Genomic DNA, 26,831 nt, shown 5'->3' with positions numbered 1-26,831 from the left:
ATCTGGGGATTTATTATGACGGAATATAGGCTGAACTGGATGGACAAATGTCTTTTTTCGGCCTTACTAACTATGTTACTATGTTACTATGTTACTATGTAATCTTGCCTTGCCCAGGCGTGTACTATGGAGGACAGAGAATGAACTTCACAATATTGCAGCCAGCATGCAGCCAGCGGGTAAGGAAAGGGTGAATCAAACACCCGAAAACCCCGCCTCCATGGCTGAAGATTGTTACCTCCAAATTCAGGTGACAGTGTCCCTTTAATGTATAGAAAAAAAACATACCTTCCCTCCAATCCCCCGCTGCGTGGCGTCCTCTTTTGAAGCTAACAGCTGACTTCAGTGTGCAAGTGACAGTAGCACATGACATCGCTGCCATGCGCCCCAGTCACATGCATGCCTACAAAAGCAGATGGAATTGTGCATTATGATGAGCTATTGGGCCGCAAAGGGACCACATATTGTTCTTGCACATCGGCCAGTTTACACAGGCTGCAATAGATCGCTCAGTGAAAATTGTTCTCAGTAGCGCGAGACCTGTTTACACTGGATGATGCGCTGCCGAGAACAATGAACTTTTGTGCAAAGAAAAATACAATTCTTACCAGGAAATATGTAATTTGCTTGCTCATCGAGTGATTTGCAGCCTGTTTAGACTGCGCTATTAATGGGAAATGAGCGGTCCTTGGAACACTTGTTACGACGATAATCAAGCATTATAAATGAGCCTTTAGATTCTAGTTCAGATTGAAACTTCTCAGCCTTGGTGCTCAATGTATATCTCTTGGACATCACCTTATTGTTTTCGGTGCTGACTGTCTTCCAAAAATATCTGTCGGAATTCTAGAATGAACCATTATTTCCTTGCAACCATGACTTGACTATCCATAGATGAAGCATATGTCATCCTCAGACTGAGCCATGGTGAAGAGATGCATATTAATGGAGGGGAAAATGGGGCAGAGAAGGGGCATGGCCTGTAAAGAGGACACGGTTTTGCTTCATGGTTTCTGGAATCTTCTGCAAAACCATTAAAAAAAGGCAAGTATGGGTAAAACTAACCTTAAAGGGAACCTGTCACCCCGTTTTTTGAGATTGAGATATAAATACTGTTAAATAGGGCCTGTGCTGTGCGTTACTATAGTGTATGTAGTGTACCCTGATTCCCCATGTATGCCGAGAAATACATTACCAAAGTCGGCGTTTTCGCCTGTCAATCAGGCTGGTCTGGTCAGGTGGGCGTGTTCACAGCGTTCTTTTCTTCCCCAGGTTTCCGTTGGTGGCGTAGTGGTGTGCGCATGTCCAAGGTCCGGATTCCTTGTGCCCACGTGAAGATGCAAACTCGGCTTTGGGAAAATGGCCGCCGCGATCTCTTCTGCGCACGCGCGGCATCCCGCGGCCATTTTCCTGAAGCCCCGTGCAGCAGAGCACTACATCTGCGCACGCGCGGCCCCAGGAAGATGGCCGCCCGCACCGATGAAAGGAATGACAGCGCAGATCGCGCGCTGTGTCTTCACGTGGGCACAGGGAATCCGGACCTTGGACATGCGAAAACGCCGACTTTGGTAATGTATTTCTCGGCATACATGGGGAATCAGGGTACACTACATACACTATAGTAACGCACAGCACAGGCCCTATTTAACAGTATTTATATCTCAATCTCAAAAAACGGGGTGACAGGTTCCCTTTAAAGGGGTTTTCCTACAAAAAAAAGTTCATTTTAATCAGTAGGTCTTGGAATAATAATTTCCACGATTTCCACAATTTGATGTGTTTAAATAAAATGTTCCTGTGCTGAGATAATCTTATAAATGTGCCCCTGCTGTGTACTGTGTAATGGCCGTGTCTGACTGTGCAGGGACATGGTCTGATCATATCAGAGCTCCTGAGCAGGGGAGGAAGAAAACGTATACAGACAGGACAGCACGGGATCACAGCTGATTCTTTCTTTGAAGCAAAACATTGTTTAAAAACAGGCAGGGAAACGTTTTACCTTTCAAAAAGAATCGGCTACGATCCCATGCTGTTATGTCTCTATACTCTCTTTTTCTTCCTCCCATGCCCAGGAGCTGTGATATAATCAGACCATGTTCCTGTACGGTCAGACACAGCCATTACACAGTACACAGTAGGGGCACATTTATAAGATTATCTCGGCACAGGAACATTTTATTTAAACACATCCAATTGTGGAAATTGTTATTATTCCAAGATCTATTAATTAAAATCAACTTTTGTTTGTGGGAAAACCTCTTTAACCCCTTCACCCCAAAGCCTGTTTTCACCTAAGTGACAGGGCCAATTTTTACAATTCTGACCACTGTCACTTTATGAGGTCATAACTCTGAAACGCTTCAACGGATCCCGGTGATTCTGACACTGTTTTCTCGTGACATATTGTACTTCATGATAGTGGTAAAACTTCTTCGATATGACTTGCATTTATTTGTGAAAAAAACAAAAATTTGTCGGAAATTATGAAAATTTAGCAATTTTCAAACTCTTAGTTTTTATGCCCTTAAATTAGAGAGTTATATCACATAATATAGTTAATAAACAACATTTCCCACATGTCTGCTTTACATCAGCACAATTTTGGAAACATAATTTTTTTTTGTTAGGACGTTATAAGGGTTAAAAGTTGACCAGCGATTTCTCATTTTTGCAACAAAATTTGCAAAACCATTTTTTTACGGACCACCTCACACTTGAAGTGACTTTGAGGGGTCTATATGACAGAAAATGCCCAAAAGTGACACCATTCTAAAAACTGCACCCCTCAAGGTACTCAAAACCACATTAAAAAAGTTTATTAACCCTTCAGGTGCTTCACAGGAATTTTTTGAATGTTTAAAAAATTGAACATTTAACTTTTTTTTCACAAAATTTTTACTTCAGGTCCAATTTGTTTCATTTTACCAAGGGTAACAGGAGAAATTGGACCACAAAAGTCGTTGTACAATTTGTCCTGAGTACGCTGATACCCCATATGTGGGGGTAAACCACTGTTTGGGCACATGGCAGAGCTCGGAAGGGAAGGAGCGCCATTTGACTTTTCAATGCAAAATTGGCTGGAATTGAGATCGGAGCCCATGTCACGATTGGAGAGCCCCTGATGTGCCTAAACAGTGGAAACCCCCACAAGTGACACCATTTTGGAAAGTAGACCCCCTAAGGAACTAATCTAGATGTGTGGTGAGCACTTTGAACCTCCAAGTGCTTCACAGAACTTTATAATGTAGAGCCGTAAAAAAAAATTTATATTAATTTTCACAAAAAAAGATCTTTGCCCCAAATTTTTTATTTTCCCAAGGGTAAAAGGATAAATTGGACCCCAAAAGTTGTTGTGCAATTTGTCCTGAGTACGTCGATACTTCATATATGGGGATAAACCACTGTTTGAGCGCATGGCAGAGCTCGGAAGGGAAGGAGTGCCATTTGACTTTTCAATGCAAAATTGGCTGGAATTGAGATCGGACGCCATGTCGCATTTGGAGAGCCCCTGACGTGCCTTAACAGTGGAAACCCCCCACAAGTGACCCCATTTTGGAAAGAAGACCCCCTAAGGAACTTATCTAGATGTGTGGTGAGCACTTTTAACCCCCAATTGTTTCACTAAAGTTTAGAATGTAGCATTGTGAAAATTAAAAAATCATTTTTTCTTTCCGCAAAATGATGTTTTAGCCCGCAATTTTTTTTTCCAAGGGTAACAGGAGAAATTGGACCACAAATGTTATTGTCCAATTTGTCCTGAGTACGCTGATACCCCACATGTGGGGGGGAACCACCGTTTGAGTGCATGGCAGAGCTCGGAAGGGAAGGAGCACCGTTTGAAATGCAGACTTAGATGGAATGGACTGCAGGTGTCATGTTGCATTTGCAGAGCCCCTGATGTACCTAAACAGTAGAAACCCACCACAAGTGACCCCATATTGGAAACTAGACCCCCCAAGGAACTTATCTAGATGTGTTGTGAGAGCTTTGAACCAACAAGTGTTTCACTACAGTTTATAACGCAGAGCCGTGAAAATAAAAAATATTTTTTTTCCACGAAAATGATATTTTATCCCCTATGTTTTTATTTTCCCAAGGGTAACAGGACAAATTGGACCCCAAAAGTTGTTGTCCAACTTGTCCTGAGAACGCTGATACCCCATATGTTGGGGGGAACCACTGTTTGGGTGCACGGCAGAGCTCGGAAGGGAAGGAGCGCCATTTGAAATGCAGACTTAGATGGATTGGTCTGCAGGCGTCATGTTGCATTTGCAGAGCCCCTGATGTACCTAAACAGAAACCCCCCACAAGTGACCCCATATTGGAAACTAGACCCCCAAAGGAACTTATCTAGATGTGTTGTGAGAGCTTTGAACCAACAAGTGTTTCACTACAGTTTATAACGCAGAGCCGTGAAAATAAAAATTTTTTTTTTTTCCACGAAAATGATATTTTATCCCCTATGTTTTTATTTTCCCAAGGGTAACAGGACAAATTGGACCCCAAAAGTTGTTTTCCAACTTGTCCTGAGAACGCTGATACCCCATATGTTGGGGGGGAACCACTGTTTGGGCACACAGGAGAACTCGGAAGGGAAGGAGCCCTGTTTTACTTTTTCAAAGCAGAATTGGCTGGAATTGAGATCGGACGCCATGTCGCATTTGGAGAGCCCCTGATGTGCCTAAACAGTGGAAACCCCCAATTATAACTGAAACCCTAACCCCAACCCTAGCCCTAACCCTAGCCCTAGCCCTAACCCTAGCCCTAACCCTAGCCCTAGCCCTAACCCTAGCCCTAACCCTAGCACTAATGGGAAAATGGAAATAAATACATTTTTTTACATTTTATTATTTTTCCCTAACTAAGGGGGTGATGAAGGGGGGTTTGATTTACTTTTATAGCGTTTTTTTTGGCGGATTTTTATGATTGGCAGCTGTCACACACTAAAAGACGCTTTTTATTGCAAAAAATAGTTTTTGCATCACCACATTTTGAGAGCTATAATTTATCCATATTTTGGCCCACAGAGTCATATGAGGTCTTGTTTTTTGCGGGACGAGTTGACGTTTTTATTGGTAACATTTTTGGGCAGATGACATTTTTTGATCGCTTTTTATTCCGATTTTTGGGAGGCGGAATGAACAAAAACCAGCTATTCCTGAATTTCTTTTAGGGGGGGCGTTTATACCGTTCCACGTGTGGTAAAATGGATAAAGCAGTTTTATTCTTCGGGTCAGTACGATTACAGCGATACCTCATTTATGTAATTTTTTTTATGTTTTGGCGGTTTTACACAATAAAAACTATTTTATATAAAAAAATAATTGTTTTTGCATCGCATTATTCTGAGAGCTATAACTTTTTTATTTTTCTGCTGATGATGCTGTATGGTGGCTTTTTTTTTGCGGGACAAGATGACGTTTTCAGCGGTACCATGGTTATTTATATCCGTCGTTTTGATCGCGTGTTATTCCACTTTTTGTTCGCCTGTATGATAATAAAGCGTTGTTTTTTGCCTTGTTTTTTTTTTTTTTTTTTTGCGGTGTTCACTGAAGGGGTTAACTAGTGGGATAGTTTTATAGAGCGGGTCGTTACGGACGCGCCGATACCAAATATGTGTACATTTATTGTTTTGGTTTTTTTTTACATAAATAAATGGATTTATTGGGAAATGTTTTTTTTTTTTAATTTGGGGATTTTTTTAAATTTTTTTTTACACATTCTATTTTTTTTTTTTTACTTTCTAACATTGTCCCAGGGTGGGACATATCTGTATTAGATCAGATCGTTGATCTGACACTGTGCATAGCACACTGTCAGATCAACGATCTGACAGGCAGCTTAGCTGGCTTTCCAGCGCCTGCTCTCAGCAGGCGCCGGCTAGCCAGGTCACTTCATGACCCGGAAGGAGTCCGGCGGCCATCTTGGATCCGGGGACTCCTTCCGGGTCACCGGAGCAACGCGATCTCATTGCGTTGCTCCGGTGGGAGAGCGCAGGGAGCCCTCGTCCCTGCGCGATCCCCCTCTATGCCGCTGTCACTACTGACAGCGGCATCAGAGGGGTTAAATTGCCCGCGATCGGCGATAGCGCCGATCGTGGGCATTGCTGCGGGGTGTCAGCTGTCATATACAGCTGACACCCGCACCCGATCACCGCGGCGCTCAGCGCGAGACCGCGGTGATCGGTGCGCCGTACTAGTACTGCTGCTGGCACTAATGCAGTGCCGGCAGCGCAGTACTAGTACGGCGCATGTCACGAAGGGGTTAAAGGGAACCTGTCACCCCGAAAATCGCGGGTGAGGTAAGCCCACCGGCATCAGGGGCTTATCTGCAGCATTCTGTAATGCTGTAGATAAGCCCCCGATGTTACCTGAAAAAGGAGAAAAAGACATTATATTATACTCACCCAGGGGCGGTCCCGCTGCTGGTCAGGTCAGATGGGTGTCTCTGGTCCGCTGCGGCGCCTCCCATCTTCATTACAAGACGTCCTCTTCTGATCTTCAGCCACGGCTCCGGCGCAGGCGTACTTTGCTCTGCCCTCTTGAGGGCAGAGGATAGTACTGCAGTGCGCAGGCGCCGGAAAGATCAGAGGCCCGGCGCCTGCGCACTGCAGTACTTTGTCTGCCCTCAACAGGGCAGAGCAAAGTACGCCTGCGCCGGAGCCGTGGCTGAAGATCAGAAGAGGACGTCTTGTAATGAAGATGGGAGGCGCCGCAGCGGACCAGAGACGCCCATCCGACCTGACCAGCAGCGGGACCGCCCCTGGGTGAGTATAATATAACGTCTTTTTCTCCTCTTTCAGGTAACAATGGGGGCTTATCTACAGCATTACAGAATGCTGTAGATAAGCCCCTGATGCCGGTGGGCTTACCTCACCCGCGATTTTCGGGGTGACAGGTTCCCTTTAAGTCTTCCAAACCGTAGGTCAATGCTGCTCATCTTTTCTTTGCCTAATTTTGCTAATTCTTTTACCTCTGCCACACACTTCAGTTGTCCCATCTAAACGCCCAACAGAGTCCCAGGCGACACCATTCGTGACTCCAGCACAATATTTCTGTTCTACTCCCCAATTCCTCTGTCTGGGGGGATTACCGTTTAATGATTTAGGGCAAGGAGGGCTCCTAGCATGTTACACTTTGTGTATTTTATTGTTATTTTCAGTCTTAGAAGGAATGTATAGAGTACAGTGTAGGAGCTTTACTAAGCAAAATACGGCAAAAACTATAGAAATAAGGCATGTGGGACTAAAACTCATTAAATTTGCCAAAATTATGAATTACTTGCACTTATTTTTTGGCAAAAAAAATTGCTTTAAAGTATGCCAGCCAAGAAGTGTGATGAAGAAGAGATAAGTGTCTAATAAGGTGTACCATCGTGATAAATTTGGCACAGTTTCTTCCTGTCATTAGGACTGAAATTAATAAATTGCCCCAATGTCTGTAGCTTCTTATAACATGTATTTGTGGGCTCCTATCTTTACAGACAATGCTTGTAAGAGCCGGCCCTTGGATCTGGTGTTCATAATTGACAGTTCCCGCAGTGTCCGTCCTCAGGAGTTTGAGAAAGTCAAGATCTTCCTTTCAGACATGATTGATACTTTAGATACCGGTGAACGTGCAACTCGGGTAGCCGTGGTAAACTATGCCAGCACAGTCAAGACAGAATTCTTCTTGAAGACCTACTTTAATAAAGCTGCAATGAAGAAGGCCGTCTCCTTGATTAATCCACTGTCCACTGGCACCATGACGGGTCTAGCTATTCAGACAGCCCTAGATGAAGCATTTACTGAAGAATCAGGCGCTCGCCATGTGTCCTTCAAGATACCTAAAGTAGCAATCATTGTGACAGATGGCAGGCCTCAAGACAGGGTACAGGATATAGCTGCCCGGGCACGGACCTCTGGTATAGAGATCTATGCCGTGGGAGTAGACAGAGCAGATATTCAGTCTCTTAAACTGATGGCCAGTGAACCCTTAGATGATCATGTATTTTATGTGGAAACTTATGGCGTCATTGAAAAGCTCACCTCAAAGTTTAAGGAGACGCTCTGTGGTAAGTTATCTTTCCCTCATCTACCCCAATTTTAGGCTAAAATCTGTGGTCAAGGGAATTGTAAAAAAATAAAAAGAAGCCAATAATTTTGTGAGATGTAATAGAGAGAAAAAGACAATATTTTGTTGAATGAAATCTGGTCAGGGTATCAAATAATGTATAAAAGAAGTATAGAAACAGTTCCTGTCGGTAATCATCTCTCCAAACATGAAGGAAGAAGAACCTTTCTATTTTTACAATGGCCACACAAGCAACTAGGATAGTATGAGACACGATAACAGAAGAATATTTGGAGTACGTCTAAAGTTAAAGTGTTGGCACGGACTAAAAAAACATGGCTGCTTGATTGTAATATCAGCGTGTTACCTGTCACTTGGTTGTGTATGGTAGTCGCTCAACCAAATTCAGGTAAACGAGGTTAATCTGCAATATCACACACAATGTTTCCTTAAACCCTGGGAAATCCTTGAAAAAAAGCAGTGAGATAGATCAGCATTCAGAGCTAGCCTTCTGAGGGAACACTGGGAACATGATTGAATCCAGATATCTAGTGTATAAATAAATGGGCATTTCCACACGATGTAGCCGATAGGGTTTGAGATCATCAAGTGGTAGAAGATAGTATATTCTTTTCTACTTCTCTATGTTAGCTGGATATCCGGGTCACCTATCATGTCATTTGGACAATTAAATTAATTTTTTATATACCTGATGGTATGCATGGAGTCTGTTTTTTTTATCTTTGGATTTTGTTGGAGGAAAACCTTTGAACACATTTCCAAAACTTCCAAATTGGCAAAGAACATTTCCATCTAAATAATATAGTATCATTATGGGCCCTATGTATCCCTTAATCCATCAGTTCCTACAAAAAAAGAACACAGGCCCGATAAAGAACACCTTTCCTGAAGTCATTGAAACTTATTGGGGTTTGTGCAGACCCCATTATTGTTCCAGGACCTGAATTACTGCAGTTATAGTTTCCGGACAGACTATAGGGCAGATGTACTAATTATGTCTAAGTTTTACACAGCACAAGCTTAACTTAGACAGTTTTAAAATGTGCCAAAAATATCACAGTGGTTCATGTGAGATGATCAGTTTGGTACATCTTTAGATACCTTTACACCATTTGTCTTTTTGGCAATAATTTTTGCCAAAACAGTGCATGATGGCTATTTTAAGCTATTCCATCATTCTGCTAAGTCATACCCCTTTGCACCAATTCTTAATTGCAACATTCTTTCTGCCTGAAGTTTAAATCCCTGTAGGTATGCACTCTCAGGTAGTCATTAGGTAGCGTTCACACAGGACATGTTGTTTGTTTCAGACATGTGCAGTTTTATTGCTTTCATAAAACTATAAGGGATTCTAAAAATAAAAAGGGTATCACACGAAATAGACAGTTTATTCAGCAGGCACATATATGTCAATGTGTGCTCACCTGCACAGATTACAGTCCTTTCTCCTGGAGCAAACTTCCTACACAGGAAAGGCCCAATCCCACCAGTCTAAGTTTTTCCCTCAGCCCGAGCATCAGTAGCCTCTAGTGCTAAACCAAAATGTTCAACTTTGGGCACAGTTCACACTGAACAGGCTGCTGATGTTTCTCTGCAGTTCCCACAAACCCATTGCTCAGCTGACCCATGCAGTCTTCATTCAGAGAGAGACCCCAACACATCTCTTTCAGCTGCAGCTCACATTTTTGCTGATCATTCACCAGCAGCACACTTGACTCCATCCAATAGACTGGCACACCTAGTGAACACAGGCAGTGGTTCTTGCTTAAACCTAGCCAGGTGCATCTAATTAAGACCTGCAGTGCTAGAATCTAACCCAGTCCTACCTGGATTTGCTACACCAGTAAAAACTGCTAAGAGCGATATACAAGGAACAGGAAGAACAGTGTAATCATACCTGATTGTTACCTGATATTAGTGATGAGTGAGTATACTCGTTACTCGAGATTTCCCGAGCATGCTCGGGTGATCTCTGATTATTTGGATGTGCTCGGAGATTTAGTTTCTCTCTCAGTAGCTGCACGATTTGTGGCTGTTAGACAGCCTGAATACATGTGGGAATTCCCTAACAACCAGGCAATCCCCACATGTACTCAGGCTGTCTAGCAGCCTCAAATCATACAGCTGAGGCGACAGAAACTAAATCTCCGAGCACATCCAAATACTCGGAGATCATCCGAGCGTGCTCTGGAAAACTCGCTCATCACTAGTGATTATCTTCCAGGTTTCATGAGAAATCTACATTTTAATGTAGTTGCCAGTGCCCACGAGTCTGCTTCTTCATGTGCAGTCTGCACTGAATGCTCCCATCTCATTCCTTATTTCTCATCTGACCAACTTTACATGATACAAGAACAATCGCATACAAAGAAAGGTGGGGGTCACACAAAATAAACAAATGAGACTAACATGATGCTTGGCTTTACCACCCTGGACAGAAGGCCCTTGTGGTTGCTTTGACCCCATTTCATAATCCTTAGGCCAATTTTCAAGGAATGGGGACTCCTACAGGTTTTCACATCCACTAACATTTTAGAAGAATGTCCAAACCAGGGCTGCCCCTTTTTTCTAAAGACTGCATAGCTGCTGCCTATTCTGTCTCCGTTTTATGAACACCCTTAGCCAAGAATTTTATTTCATTAGTATTCCTGAAGCTCAATGTTTAGTTGTAGCCTCCACAACTGAGGTAAACCCCCAACAGTAGGTGAAACGGACACCTATACATCATTTGAAATGAATTACAAAAGTCAAAAAATGTATCTTTGTGCCGCAAACTGCAGTCCTTAGATATATATCTAAAACCAGGCTAATAGCATCGATAATTGCAAAAGAAATAAAGTACATAACATCAAGGATTTCGTTACACACCTGTCCTTGGTATCCCGAGCTTTTCTCTTTTCTCCTGGATCTGGTGGTCTGTTGTGCTCCAAGTCAGGTTTTGCATGTTACACAACGTGGATCAATTACATCAACTCCCCTAGACCTATTTAAGGCCCATTGATACACACCTGTTTCTTGGGATTGAGTCTGTAGACCTCTATGTTTGGTGTGCTTTACTGGCTTCCATCTCTGTTGGGTTCCACTTCATCCGTCCTGCTGCTCCTTAGATTTGTGAATGTGCCAAGTCCTCGGTGCTCATGTGTCTTCCTGCTTGCGGCATCAAAGCCCGGGGTCTGTGGCTCTTAGGGGATCCACCTCATCGGATGAGCCTACAACAATGTGCAATATGAATATATAATACACATTACTGTATGAATGATGCCGCTTGCCAAGATCCAAGAAGTATCGTTTCTCCTTGCGGAGAGTGACATGATAAGCATGTCGAGGTGAGGAGACTTAAAGCCGCAATGCTCCTCTGGGAAATATGCAGATTGTCTCTTCAGAGAGGAAGAGGACTAGAACTCTAGTGCCACCTATTGGAAGTAGCAATCCTAACAGTCAATGTCGACCCTTATCCTAAGTCATGTGACAAGGCTCGTTAAAGGGTCGACATTGACTATTAGGATTGCTACTTCCTATAGGTGGCACTAGAGTTCTAGTCCTCTTCCTCTCTGAAGAGACAATTTGCATATTTCCCAGAGGAGCATTGCGGCTTTAAGTCTCCTCACCTCGACATGCTTATCATATCACTCTCCGCAAGGAGAAACGATACTTCTTCGATCCCGGTCAGACGCCTCTCTCTCGGCCAAACCAGATCTCCACTTTGCACTGACGAGGGCCAGTACCCCGAAACACAGTGTCTGCAAGTTGAGATTCTGGTTTGGCTATTATACTAAGTCATGTGACAAGGCTCGTTAAAGGGTTGACATTGACTGTTAGGATTGGAACTTCCAATAGGTGGCACTAGAGTTCTAGTCCTCTTCCTCTCTGAAGAGACAAGCCACTTACCAGAAAAGTCATCCCATAAGATACCAAAGTCCTCTCCAGGAATTATTGGGCTGCAATAAAGTCCTATGTACAATGTGTATCTTGAAGCTTGGCAAGGCCAAAGGTACAATTAATAATGGATGCCTAGTAGTTTAGTGGACCTATGGTCTTTCTACGGGACATACACTGTGCATATGCTTTTCTTGTAACCCATTAATTCCCGGAGAGGACGTTGGTATCTAATGGACTGATTTTTTTGTTCAGTTCCTTCATCCATACACCATTGTTTTTTATTGCCCATTGATGTATCAATCCTTGATGTTGTGTATTTTATTTATTGTATTATATATACATGCTATAAGATGTAGGGATTGCAGTTCATGGTATCCAGGTGTACAGATATGTTTTTTTTGTCTTTTATATTCCTAAAGCTCACCTATTGCTTTGAGCACTTGTACATTTAGCATTAGAAAAATTGTGTACATTAGATGCGAATTTTGCTCCAGCAGTTTTCAACTAATGTACGGCAAAGGGGAAAATACATTGCGAAAGTCTTCAGTTTTTAATCACAAAAACGAACACACTGCGAATGTCTAAATCTACAGAATGCTCTATATTCTGTGCAATATTTTTCTGCTACACGGTGAGGGTGATTTAGAAACCCCATCCACTAGTATTGTACTGTAAATTATTGCAGAGCAAAACTGCATCAAATCCACCACTTCTGAACATGGCCTAAAATATTTAGCCCATTGGGTGATCCCTCATTGTTAAAATCCATGATCTTATTTGTGAATCCACCATCATCGAAACACATTTGTTAAATGGAATATGAAAAATTAAAAGTTACACCAATGTTTGCCATTAACCGACTCATGTGATACTGAACGTATTCTCTACTATGTTGGCACTCCAAAAGTAGACTTCTAAGGGTACGTTCACATTTGCATCTTTGGGCGCAGCGTCGTCGACGGATACCGACGCATGCGTCATGCGCCCCTATCTTTAACATGGGGGGTGCATGGACATGCGCCGGTATGCGTTGTCATGCGTTTTACGACGCATGCGTCATTTTGACACACCAGACAGGGTGCGGACGACGCAACAGGGTAGCATTTTTCATGCGTCACATTTCCGATAAAAAACGCATGCAACGCACTTGCGTTGTAAATGCGTAAAAAAAACACATTAGTGGCTATGTAAAACGCATAGGGCGCAGGTGCCTGCGTTGACCCGCGTTGGTCGACGCATGCGCTTCTTGAGTATAATGCAAGTGATGGTTTTTTTTTACCGTTTTTGATCTTCAATTCTATAGGACAACGCATGCGTCAAAAAACGCTGCGTTGTGTATGCATTTGATATGCGTTTTGCGTTGCGTCGATGACGCTGCGCCCAAAGACGCAAGTGTTGACGTACCCTAAAATGAATGAAAATTGGACAATCCTGTATTCTCAGATGAAAGTTTTATATCTATATTTTCACTGTTGTGATATTTCATGCTCTGTAGGATTTGATGTATGTGCTCTGGGTAGACACGACTGCGAACACATCTGTACGGCCACCGCTACGTCCTATCAGTGCAAGTGTCGTAACGGCTACATACTGAACCCGGACAAGAAGACCTGCTCACGTAAGTTTGTTGATTTAGTCACATGAACGTGATTCATACATAAATGCTCTATGGAAAATTTGCTACCCTTCATTATATTTTCTTGTCATTTCGATCGGCATGTGAATCAATGGTAGACATTCAACAACGAATGTAGAAAAAAAGAGAATCGGTGAAAGGAGAGTCGGTGCACCAACAACGTAGTAGCAGGGATCCTGCTGTGAATATCGCATGGATGAGCCTGGGATTTCGCTGAAGATCAATAAAACAAGAGGAAAATCCAGCGAAGCAGCAGGCACGTGTGAATAAAATCCAAGATTTATTACAAACGTTAAAAAATACAGTTCCTGGCGGTTCCTCCAGTGGTTATAAAACCTACTTGTTTCAGCTTGTAGGAGCCTCATGAGTAAGGAGCTGAAACGTGTAGGTTTTGTAGCCACTGGAGAAACCGCCAGGAACTTTATATTTTATAGTTTGTAATAAATCTTGGATTTTATTCACACATACCTGCTGCTTCGCTGGATTTTCTTCTTGTTTTACTTATGGTAGACATTGGTACAAAATTAAATCAATGATAACACAGTTTTTGATCAGTCTTAACTCCAGCTTAAACATTTTTGAGATTTAGCTGTACAGGCACCCCCCTCATCTGCCAACTTAGCAAACTTATTGGGGTGTTCCAGATCAGGACTAGCCTCCCTGGCACTCTTACCTCTACCCGGCCTTCTAACTGTCACCCAGCTTGCTGCTCCACTGTTCTGCAGCTCCATCCCACCATCCCCGGCCTCATCTATCATATTGAGCGTCTACTCAGTGAGCAGAAGACTCCTCTCCATATTGTCTATGGATCGCAGTGTTGCCAGCTGCACATTTAGATCCAGAATCTGGTTTTCCAAATGCACAACGTGCTCACATCTCGCCCAGCAGTATGCACCCTCGATCGGCTGCTCAAGGACTGCATACATGTGGCAAGATGTGCACTGGATGGCATTAACAAGAGTGGAGCACATTTCCTAATGGGGATTGCACCAGGCAGAAAAGTTACACAAAAATAAATGCAAAGTATAAAAAAATACAGACAGCAATTCAGTAATTCCTCCCTTGGAAACTCCCTGAATCCAAAGTCACTGAATCACAAGTCACACGTACCGCCGTTCACACTTACGCTCAGCTCACACTCAGCTCGTTCACACTCGCTATGCTGGAGATTTAAAGAGATTTTTTTTTTCTCTTTCCCCTCAGCAGCAATCCACCTTGCTGTTCAATGCACTTCCAAAAAGGACTTGAGCCCCAACCAGCTGCCACTTATAAACTCTTGATTATGAGCCCCCACCCTAAATTAACCCCTTGTGAATATAGCTATTCCCAATTCAGCAACTCACACCAATTCACACAGGTATCTGTTAAAGGTTTTCCAAATACCTCTTCACTGAATCACAAGTCACACTTACCGCCGTTCACACTTACGCTCAGGTCATACTCAGCTCACTCACACTCGCTAAGCTGAAGAATTAACTCATCCCTTTCCTTGTGTTAACTACGGATTCCACAGTAGATGTAGTGGGTAATATTCTGGGGATGGGTTCGACCACAGCTGTGACACCTTTTGGTAAAAGGTGGTTGAGATGCCGCTGCTCTGCTGGTCAACTGGTCACAATGGATGAGAAGGACAGGAGTGTTGTTATACTTTGCTACAACAGAAAAGGAATTATTAGATTTCTGGAAACATTTGGATAGCCTTTTTGCACAAGCCGGTACACAGATCATTATAATGCGAATTACGATCTATTTAATTAATCCTGTAGCAGCACTTGTGCTACCAATTGTAATATTCCTGAAAACCAACCACCTAGTCCATTTACCCAGTTAGTTGGATTTAGCCGGGATAGCCAACTGGACCTTTCAGGATTCCAATCTTCTTATCAATTAGCCTTTAGGGAATTGTTCTTTCAGTTTCCATGCCTGCTTTATTGCATATTTCACCTGCACTGAAAGCATCAAACATATAATCAGTAATATTGTCAAAGCGTCAGCTAATTTTTCTATCTTACGGTAAGTGCATTTTTAACAGCTATGCCTAGAATTGTGAGAGACACTCCAAATTTCTTTTCCCATGGTATTTTTTTTTTTTTTTTTTTTATTTAAATAGATTTTTATTAACAATATAAAAAAAAAGAGAACAACAGAATGCCATTTACATTGCATTATATCAGATACACATTTTCTTACTTTAATAAACCCCAACCTTACCCCAACTACCCCCCTCCCCCATAAGACAGCTCAGTCTCAATCTCCACCCCACCGAGGCATTATCTGCCTCTTGTAATTTATCCTCTTCCAGGTCTTAGGAAACACGACGCCTATACTCCTCAATCCAAATCAAGCCAAGGAGACCATATTTTATTAAAGAGTTCTATTTTCCCCCTTTTACTGTACACCCCCTTTTCCAATTTTAGACCATGTTGAACATATTGGAGAAATTCCCTTCTCACAGGTGGTTCCGCGTTTATCCAGTTTCGTGCTATTACTTTCCTGGCCATGTAGAGTAGCCTAGCGATTGCAATCTTCCAAGTATTGTCAACTCCAATTTCTTCCACATATCCCAGCACACATACTATCGGGTCTCTAACAACTCTGCACTTATATGCTGCTTCAACCCGGCTCAAAACCACCACCCAAAAGGCAGCCAGTCTCGGACACGTCCACATCATGTGATATATTCCTGCCTTCTCACTCGCACACCTCGGACACTCAGAATTGGCACGCAATCCCGCTTTGTATAGCACTTCCGGAGATTTATATACCCTATGCAGAATGTATAGCTGCGAGAGCCTATATGGTTCACTCAAGGATAGTCGCGGAACCCACTCCATCACCGATTCCCAGGTTTCATTTTCCATCGGCCCCACTTCTCTCTCCCACTTAGCTCTCGCCTTTATAGGGAAATCTAGCAGAAATGTGTGCATAAGGTCCTTATACAGAGTGGAAATAACTCCCCTTGTAGTACCCTCACCACACACATACTCCAACACTATATCATCTTGAACCCTGATATCAGCCTTCTTATTCTGAGCTCTAAAGGCATGTCTCATCTGCGCATACTGATATTCCCCTGTGGATCGCAAACCAAATTCTTCCTGCAATTGGGAAAAGGACTTCAGCTCCTGCTGCTGGATTATCTGGTGAACAAAGCAAATTCCCTTATTCTGCCATTCCATCAATCCTCCCAGGGCCTCAAAATCCTTTAAGTTGTGGTTAGACCATATCGGTGTGAATTTAGTCAACCCTGTAACCCCACGAATCTGCCTTAGTCTATTCCATAATTTACGAATCAGGAACAGGGTTGGGTATATTTTCCCCAGCGCGCCCAATGAGCCATCCTCCAAACACCTGGCCATCGGTCGTCGGTCCGTCACCTCTTCCAATAGCTGTTGTACTGCGCTGGATGACGCCCCTCGCGCCCAGCCGTTCAAATGCTGGCTCTGGGCCGCAAGGAAGTATATTTCCGGGTTGGGCAAAGCCAAACCACCATCTTCCTTGGGTCGTTGAAGCGTCTCCAAGCTAATACGTGGATATTGTCTACCCCATATCAAACTTCTAAAGAGGGCATTAATCTGCCTGAACTTCCCCCGAGGGATCCAAATTGGTGCGTTATGCATAACATAAAGAATTTTAGGCATAAGGACCATTTTAATAAGGTTTACCCTACCGACGACCGATAGATGTAGCTTATTCCAGGCGTCTACCTTTGCCTTGAGTACCCCCATAACAGGAGTCAAATTTCTTTGCAGAAACTCCGCCACCGGCACCGAGATCCATATTCCAAGATATTTAAATTGGGAAACCACCTTCAGCCTCTCATCCCCAACATCCTCACTCACATTCTCTCCTACGTCATCCACTCTAAAAAGAACCGTCTTATCCCAATTAATTGTTAGTCCCGACACAGTACCAAATCTCTCAACAATTTCAACGGCCCCTCTTAGTGAATTGTCTGGATCCTCCAGGAACAGCAAAACATCATCCGCATATAACGCTATTTTTTCCTCTACTTTGCCATACCTAAACCCAGGGACCCCATCCGACTGCCGAATCTTAGCAGCAAGAGGTTCTACAGCCAACGCGAACAGGAGGGGTGACAGCGGGCATCCCTGCCTAGTACCCCTAGCCAGCCCTATAGGACGAGATAGCTCCCCATTTACTCTAATTCTAGCGGATGGTAATGAGTACAACAGCTGTATCCAGGCCACAAACTGCGGGCCAAACCCCATACATTCCAACACCTGCCAGAGGTACCCCCATTCGACGCTGTCAAACGCCTTGTGTGCATCTAGCGATACAATCACTCTTCGACCACAGTTATCAGACTCTACCTGCAAATTTACATATAACCTCCGCAAATTGATCGCCGTTGATCTATCCGGCATAAAGCCAGATTGGTCCGAATGCACCAGACTCGCAATAACACTAGAGAGGCGGAGAGCCAACACCTTGGCCAGAAGCTTGACATCAATTGTTAGTAAAGAAATTGGGCGGTACGACTCCGGTTTCCCCAAGTCCTTATCCTCCTTTGGAATGACCACTATTATGGCCTCTCTCATAGAGGCTGGCAAGCGCCCACAAGACCTAGCTTCCTCCAATACCATTTTTAATCTAGGAATCAACACTTCTGCCAACCCTTTATAGATCTCAGCGGGTAACCCATCGACCCCAGGCGCCTTCCCATTGGCCATAGACATCAATGCCCGACTCAATTCCTCCTCAGTGATAGGGGCCTCAAGGCTCTCCCTATCTGCCTCACTCAGTCTCGGCAAATCCAGACCTTCCAAGAAAGTCAGTGCATCCTCGACCGATTCACCAACCCGAGAGGAATACAAATCTGCATAGAAGTCCGCAAAGGCTCTCAAAATTTCAGGTGTTTCCGTTATTTTACCTCCACTAGCAGATTCCAAAGAGTGTATATATGAAGAACCTCTCTGAGCAGCAGCCACTACCGACAGCATATGTCCCACTGTTTCTCCCTCCTGATAGAACAATACCCTTTGGAAATCTCGTTTCCTCTCAGCTTTGCCTAACAGAATTTTTTCCAAATGATTTTGTGCGTTTTTCATTCTTCTCTCTGCCTCAGGGGTTCCCAGTGTGGCCATCCCATCCTCTGCTTCCTTCAACTCCTCAACTGCCGCTTTTTCTACCTCTCTCGTCCTCCGCTTACACCTACTAATGTCCCTAAACAGTAGTCCCCTCAGGTACGCCTTCATTGCATCCCAAATTGTAAGAGCGTCGGCGCTTCCATCATTTAAGAGAAAGAATTCCGCCACCTCCCGTCCTATACTTTCCAACTCAATACTCTGTAACCAATTAGGATGAATCTTCCATTCTCTCCCACTTAGCGAGCGAGCCCCCTCCAATCTAACCTCTACTTCAATTGGACTATGGTCCGACAAGGCCCTTGGCAGATATCTCACCTCCCCAACCAGTGTGTCCAAAATCCTGTTACCCAGAGCCATATCAATCCTAGAGAGGGTGGCATGCGCCGGTGAATAACATGAGTACCCTCTCTCTCCAATATGTCTGACCCTCCAAAGATCAATCAAACCTATCTCCTGTATATAGGTGCCAAATGTTGTTATGTGTCCCTCCGACCTATTCTGAGTATTTTTATTTTTATCCCAATATTCATCACAGATGTTATTTAGATCTCCGATAATTATTAACGGTGTCGGTCCCCATTTTTCCACTCGCTCCATTACTTCTCTAATCTTCCTGCTAGAGTAGGGAGGCGGAATATACATCGCGGCAACACACAGCATCACTCCATACAGTATACACCGTAATAGTACATACTGTCCCTCCACGTCCACATATACCTTCACCTCCTCATACTGAACTCCCGCTGGAACCAAGATTGAGACTCCTCTTGCATACGTGGAGAAGGTAGAATGATATCCCCTCTGGATCCATCGTCTATTCAAAACATCCACTTTTTCCCTTACCAAATGCGTCTCCAGCAAGCATATCATTGAGGCCCTTTGGTCTCTTGCATATTGCAAACACGCAGCACGTCTAGATTTCTCCCCTAGGCCTCTCACATTCCAGCACAAAATCTTAAAACGGGTCCCCATCACTTGGCTCATCTTCACTATAAGTATCATCAATTTTGAGCTCAGGCTGTCTAACTACCCTCCCCCCTCCCCCCTCCCAACTCCCCCTCCCACCCTTCCCCCCTCACATCTAACCATTCCACCTCTTTCCAAGAGTGGGGCATCATCGCCCATAGCGAACACTCCGTTTGGCATTACCATCCCAACCCTCCTCCCACCACTGTACATAACAGGATTTCAGACATTTTGAAAAATAACGTTCTCAAAACATTTTAACTTAGAATTATTTGCACACGCAAGAAGCCTGCATACACTTAAAATATGTCGCAAACCCTTCCTCCCCCTTTCCCAGCAACCATTACATCATCCCTTTAACTTTAACTGGATATAATCCAGCTCCCTTCTTCCCCCCCCATACCCCTTGGCTTGTCAATCACATGACTCTTTTCCAACTGACAGATAAGTAAACAACTTCAGACTCTTCCCACAGTTTCAGTCTCCTTTTCCTTTAAGCTTTTTAGCATTAATATCGATCCACTGGGTAGCGTCCTCCGGCTTCTGGAAAAAATGAATTTTATCAAACGCCACCACCCTCAGTCTTGCTGGGAACATCATGGAATACTGCACACCCAATTCCCTCAGCCGTCTCTTGATACCCGTGAACATCATCCGTTGTTTCTGCACCAGAGTAGAATAGTCTGGGTATATAGCAATCTTTTGACCTTCAACTGTCAGATCCGTCATGTCTCTGGCCTTCCTCAGGATAATGTCTCTGTCTCTATAGTTTAGAATTTTGGCGAGCATGGTACGGGGATTCGCTCCAGGGACAGGTGGTTTCGGCGGGACCCTATGCGCTCTTTCTACCGCGAACACTTTTGTTAGCGCCATATCTCCAAATGTCTCTAACAGCCATTTTTCAATATATTCCGTTGGATTCCTCCCTTCAGCTTTTTCAGGGATGCCCACTATGCGAATATTATTTCTTCTGGACCTGTTCTCAAGGTCCTCATTTTTCGCAGCCAATTCAGCAATTGCTTGAGTGAACTTTTTCTCTGCTTTTTGCAGCTGCACTATATGGTCTTCTGCAGTGCTCACTCTCTCCTCTACCTCCCCCACACGTTTGTCAATCTTCTGCATGGCTGCGTTTATCTGGGCTGTGTCCCCCTTAACCTCCTGTATCTGTATGGTCAGAGATTGTTTACATGAAGAGACTAGCGCAAAAACGTCTCTTAGGGTAGGCTCAGCTTCTGGCGCCATTTCCTCGGGTCCCCCTTCTGCCACCGCCATTTTACTCTCCTTTCTCCCCTGTTGTACCTCATGTTCTCCTGCTGGGCTCTCCTCCTCCTCCTCCTCTTCGGTATCAGCTCCGGCTCCCTCCTCTGCGGCCTCCGCTCTCGCAAACTGCTGGAGCTTTGCCGCTACCTCCATACGCTTTCTGCATGCGGCGTTCTCCTTGTCTGCCTTTTCCCTCAAGTCGGCGCCATCTTGGATTGCGCCTGCATCCCCGGCTCCCGCGTCCTTCTGCCGTCTCCTGGTCATGTTCGTCGGTTCCAGCGCTACCGAACAGCACCGCCGGCCTCTCCAAGTCTCCCCGCAGCCAGTAAGCCCCCGCAGGGACCAAACAGCAGCGGCTCTGCAGGATTTTACAATATACAGCGGCGGGAGCTCACAGCCGCACGTCCGCTCACATGGACTCTCAGGCCACGCCCCTCCTTTTCCCATGGTAAATCGACATCCATCCCGGCCTTGACTTTCACTCCGTCTCATATCACTAACATATGTGCTGACATGATCCCTTAAGGCAGATCTTTTTCTCCCTCAACCCAAATGGCTGGCTGAAGCCAGGTCAAGAATTATGTTCCCTCAGCTCCCTAAGGTAGCCAATATGTCAACAAGCAACGCAAACTCCAGAGGGTAGTTGGTATCGTATCCATGGGCGGACATACCGCCGGTTCAACTGATGCGGCTGCACCGGGGCCCAGAGGCTCCAGGGGGCCCCTGCAGGGCAGCTAATAATGAGGGCAATCTGGCCAGTTTATCCGGCCCCGAGGGGCCCTTGGCCAGATTGCTCTCATGTGTGGCGGCTAGGGAGCAATCCCTGCACTCCGCTGCCTGCAACAGAAAATGGGAGCAGAGCTGCAGGGAATTGATCCATTTCACTCTCACTTCCTGCCTTTCTTGCTGCAGTGCGAGTGCTGACTGAACAATCCTCCCACAATCCTCTGCACATTGTGGGGGGCGGGGCCACCAGAGCAGCCAGCGCCTAAACCTGCTCCCCTGGTCCATGTGCAGCCAGTGTCTCAACCTGCTCCCCTGGTCCATGTGCAGACAGTGCCTCAACCTGCTCCCCTGGTCTGTGTGTGGCCAGTGCTTGAAACTTCATCCCCTGGTCTTGTTTGTATCCGGCCTACGAGAACCAGTCTCCGAATCAGCCAAGTCTGAGCGTAGCCTGAATCCATGGCAGTGACCATTCTGTAGAGGAGCCAAAACTTACTAGTCTGAAAGGAGCCCTAGTCCTTAATCAGTGTCAATGAACCTGTTCCCTGGGTTCAGCAGCTGCAGTAACGGGTTCTGCCTAGGAGAGGTACCTGGTGGCTACCTGCAGCTCCAGCCTGTCTCCACCATCAGGAGAACCAGGGAACACCTGGTAGCTGCTTAGCTACTCCCCTTCCTAGGCAGGCGCGATCCTGTGGCACAGTAGGTTCACAAATCACATGCGCCACCGTTGGACGTAACACTGCATACACCTTAATCCACTTCTATTTACCGTACATACACAAAAGCACTTTTGGCATTCTCGCTCTCTTTTGTCAGCTCATACAGATGATAATACTCAACTACTTAGCCACAGACAAACCAACAACTGGATTAAAATTCTTTGGATGGAATGATCACACACCTGAATCCAGAGAGGAAGGACAAGAAGGACAGTCACTGTAAGAAGCAAAAGTCTTACCATGCAGGCTCTTTGTGCTTTCCTCTCATCCTTAGCTGTAATCCCTGTCCCTATCTTCTCCATGCTTCTACCACTGACCCAAATCTTGGGGGTCTGCAGCTCCTGGCAGAAAGAGGAAACTGAGAAGGAAAGAACAACTTGTAAAAAAAGAGCAGGAGGGAGAAAGAACAGGAGAGAAACACCAGTGGAGCAGAGCTGAGAAGAGGCTACCTCCCTGGCTAGTGCAGATTCCGGTAGCCGGAAAACCGTGGCCGTGCTGAACTCTTTAGTGATATAGCAGAAACAGGCAGGACAGCTGGATTGTACATCACCTGTGAGGACCTTATGTGAAGCCTTAGGCAGTAAGGAACCACATCAATACCGCACTTGGAGAAAGGCTTTGATCTCCACCTGGTGAAGGGGACTCTGGAATCGCTTCTAAGCTGGCCGGACCCTGCCTGTCCCTGTTGTCTGGTGCCCTGGACTGCGGTTGCCTGAAGCTACAGTAAACCAGGTAAAGACTGCAAACCTGTGTCCTTGTTACTCGCCATACCATCCACCACACCATTGGTGCCCTACACCTGGGAAGCCCTGGGGACCCCACTTCACCTGTGGGAAGTGTTACCATCTTGCTGCAACAACATCACCCCAGAGGATCCCTTTAAGCAGCGTCGGTCTCTACTGACCGAACACCACAGGTGGCATCACGAACAATAGACTTTATCCACAATTCCCCTTAAAAGACCTTTCCCCTTCAATTTGGCGCCCAGGGCCACGGACCGGGTCGCAGCCACTGTGACATCCCCTTTAAGACCGGACCCGGTACTGAGTACCCCACGGCCCAGGCGGGCGACTTGGTTAGTCATGGGATTGTATGACAATAACAGAACACATTCACTGGGGAGAAGACATAGGAATCCTCCTTTTTCCTTCCCATTAAAATCTGTTTTCTTTCCTCCTTCCGTCCATATTGTATATCCATTCGTCTTCCTTTTCTTTTGTTGTTTAGGGTGCGTATTTGTTTATCTTTGTTTATAAAAAAGATAAAATTAATAAAAATGATTGAAAAACAATTAGAATTGCAGGGGTCCCTATCCCGACTCAATGGACCGCTTTATACACTGCCACTTTTTACTGCTGACTCAGACAGCTATCATCATCCTTATCCTCTGAGGGTCAGGGGCACCCAGGCAATTCTATCAGGTCAAGACTACTGCTGTGCCTGAGGTTGGTCTTTACTCTCAGTATCAAAGGGACAATGTAATCTTATGACAATCATTTACTCAATATATACCACATAACAATTAAAACAGATAAAATATCATACCGGAAAGTTCTTTAAAATTCCCGTGCTAAACTCCCACGACTGACTGGGGTAGGTCCTCAGAAGAAGGAGAGAGCATATCTGTTGTTTTTATTTTCTTTCTTTGAAAACATCCCTTTTTCAGGTCTCAGGAGGTGTTCTATGAATCTCAGCAGGGCCTCCAAAAAGTTATAACATTCCCCACTACAACTTAAACGTTTCTGCGGTTCATTTTACGGATGATGAGAACAGAGAAATACAAAATCTTGTGATTTCCAACAGTTTCCCTAAAATACAGGAGTGTCCTTACGTTTCTAACTTTCATGAATAGAGCTGTTCTGTACATAAATTTAAATGGTTCATACGTTGTGGCAAACAGAAGCATTCATAGCTTCATAATAAGTACATGCAGTCCCTCTGTATCCACTTAGCTTAGTCACACCCTTCAAAAAGTCTTTGGTTCAATGTGCTTTCCTGAGACTTACACTTCAAAAAGTCTTTGGTTCAGTGTGCTTTCCTGAGACTTACACTTCAAAAAGTCTTTGGTTCAGTGTGCTTTCCTGAGACTTACACTTCAAAAAGTCTTTGTTTCAGTGTACTTTCCAGAGACTTACCACACTTTATGAGATTTGTCAGGTCTGAAAACATTTAACCTTTCCTTACTTAAAGAATTGCATGAAATGACTTTCCTTTATTAGTGATGGACAGAATGTTATAATTAAATATAATGGGAGGGGGCAAGTTAAGACAGTTTTCTAGCGTAGAAACGTTTCAAACTTTGGCAAAAGCTATATTTCCAACATTTACTTCTCTCACCACTTTTAAAAAGCTGCAGTGATGTGGAGAAAAGTGACATTAAAATAAAGAACATTTAAAAAATTATTAATTTTACTCCTACGACTTTGTCTCTTTGTGACAGGTATAGACGTATGTGCACTAGGGAGACATGACTGTGAACACATCTGTGTGGCTTCGGCCATGTCTTATCAATGCAAGTGTCGGGACGGCTACTCCCTCAACCCAGACAAGAGGACTTGTTCACGTAAGATTTCAGCTCTTCAATGCCATATTTTCTTTTTCTTTCGAGGAAGAATAGAAATCAAGACAAAAAATTAATGCTGTACCATTCTGTATCTACAGAGGAAGTCCGAAGTGTTGTTCAGATAGAAGACCCCTGCAAATGTGAAAATCTGATTGCTTTTCAAGGCCAAGTCAATACTTACATCGAGTCTTTGACTACAAAATATATCCTTTACATGGCATGAGAGCTGTTCGGTTCTGCAAAGAACATTACTAGAGATATTAAAACCCAGAAATACAGCCCATCACTGCTAAGTAGCGAGATTTCAAGTGAGTCGAGGACCCTTGGGCTGTATGAGATTGTAGAGTTAGGGCAAAGAGGTTGGGTCATGCAGATATCACCTCCAACATGGTGAAGGCTGCGCCCCCATGTTACAGTGAACCAAAGAGATTATGACCAGCAGTATGATGTAAAGTTGGGCACCCAAGATGTAATAAGAATCCAGAAAATAACAGAAGCTGCTTAAATAAAACTTAAAAAAGTAGAGTAATGATGCGTAAAGAATCACAGGGAAACATCAGAATGGCAGATAAGACTGGATGTTGGTATGGGATCTCCTCTAAGGCCATTGTTAACTAATCCAGCTATATACACCTCCGTTTCTCCACTCTACAGGAAATTCTCCAGTCGGCCTCAAGTTTCCGGCACTGCAGAGTCCCCCCTCGCACATTATTCAGGAGGGTAGCACCTCAAGATCTGCAGTCCAACCTCCCAACCATGACCCATACGGTTAGACCAGGAAGGTTCTTAAAGCAGTTTATCTGTTGTGGTGCTATGTAGGGTTACACTACATGATTATGTCCTTATTGGTACCTGCTAACGACTCCAAAATACTCCACCTATTCTTGGTCAGTGGGCTTTCCAGCATTTAAGACACTTTCATCTAGATACAGTACATGTAGCTAGTCGCCATGTCCTTTCCCTATGAGATGGACTTGACTGCCAGACCTTCACAATTCAGTATTGCCATGTATAGCCTTATGCTCCTGTTCACTAATTCAGATTACAGATGAAACCAGAAGTTTCCATACACTATATAAAAAGACACATTTTAAGAATTTTTAAAGTTTTTTTTTTGTTATGCTTTACATGTATAAGGGCCCCATAGGTTGATCGCTTTGATTGTTAATTGAGGGGACTATGTGGGGCTCATATTGTATGTGGGGGCTTTGTGGTTGGTCATATTGTATATAGGGATGTCAGCATACTTAACTCTGCTCAAGATTAAGTTGTGCAATTAATATGAAAAAAATATATAATTAATATGTTAATATTGAGCAGAATTAATTTCAGTCTATTGGTTCGGGCTCCATAATAGTCATGGTCTGTCATGTGGTCTCTTGGGAAAATTAATTCCCCACCCCTGCTCTATTTTATAGAGCGCTATGTTGTGTATAGTGTTGTTTTCTGTTTTCCGTGTACCAATGTGCCCCAGAGCACTTGTGTGTTAGTCACATGACTTATCACATGATCTATCAAAAGGGATCATGTGACATCACGTGATACAACGGGAGAGTCCACGTGTTCCAAACTGCCCCGGGCCCAGGCTACTCTTAATCCGCCCCTGACTCCTGCACAGAAGAGCAGATCTGGATGTATATGGACATTGGGGGAGATAAATACAATAACCTGCAGATAGGATGATACTGCCAGATACAGGGGGACTTGAACCTGGAGGCAATAGTGTGGGGAGTGATCTGGGTGCGAAAATACCAAATGGGGGCAATGTGAGATCTTCTGGGTGTACAAAGTGTGAAAGATTGGGGACCACCGCACTATAGCAACTCTGGTGTGAAATATCCAAGAGACATTATTCTGCCACCGATATACGTGGATGAGATGTGTCTGAGGGATGTGATCACA

General features: G+C 44.3%; 1 protein-coding gene across 1 annotated transcript in view; it reads left to right on the top strand.

The window, feature by feature from the left end:
* The window catches only part of MATN3 (matrilin 3), a 35,733-nt gene extending 10,581 nt beyond the window's left edge, over positions 1–25,152 (top strand). Inside the window, exons 2-5 of the mRNA XM_069726826.1 lie at positions 7,483–8,052; positions 13,447–13,569; positions 24,807–24,929; positions 25,028–25,152. Coding sequence (XP_069582927.1) covers positions 7,483–8,052; positions 13,447–13,569; positions 24,807–24,929; positions 25,028–25,152 — 941 coding nt within the window. The remainder of the gene's footprint in view (positions 1–7,482; positions 8,053–13,446; positions 13,570–24,806; positions 24,930–25,027) is intronic.
* The last annotated feature ends 1,679 nt before the right edge of the window (positions 25,153–26,831 follow it).

The sequence above is a fragment of the Ranitomeya imitator genome, chromosome 5 (genome assembly GCF_032444005.1).
Source record: "Ranitomeya imitator isolate aRanImi1 chromosome 5, aRanImi1.pri, whole genome shotgun sequence".
NCBI lineage: Eukaryota > Metazoa > Chordata > Amphibia > Anura > Dendrobatidae > Ranitomeya > Ranitomeya imitator.
The sequence above is the reverse complement of the archived record's forward strand: the minus strand, read 5'-3'. Positions and strand labels throughout refer to the sequence as shown.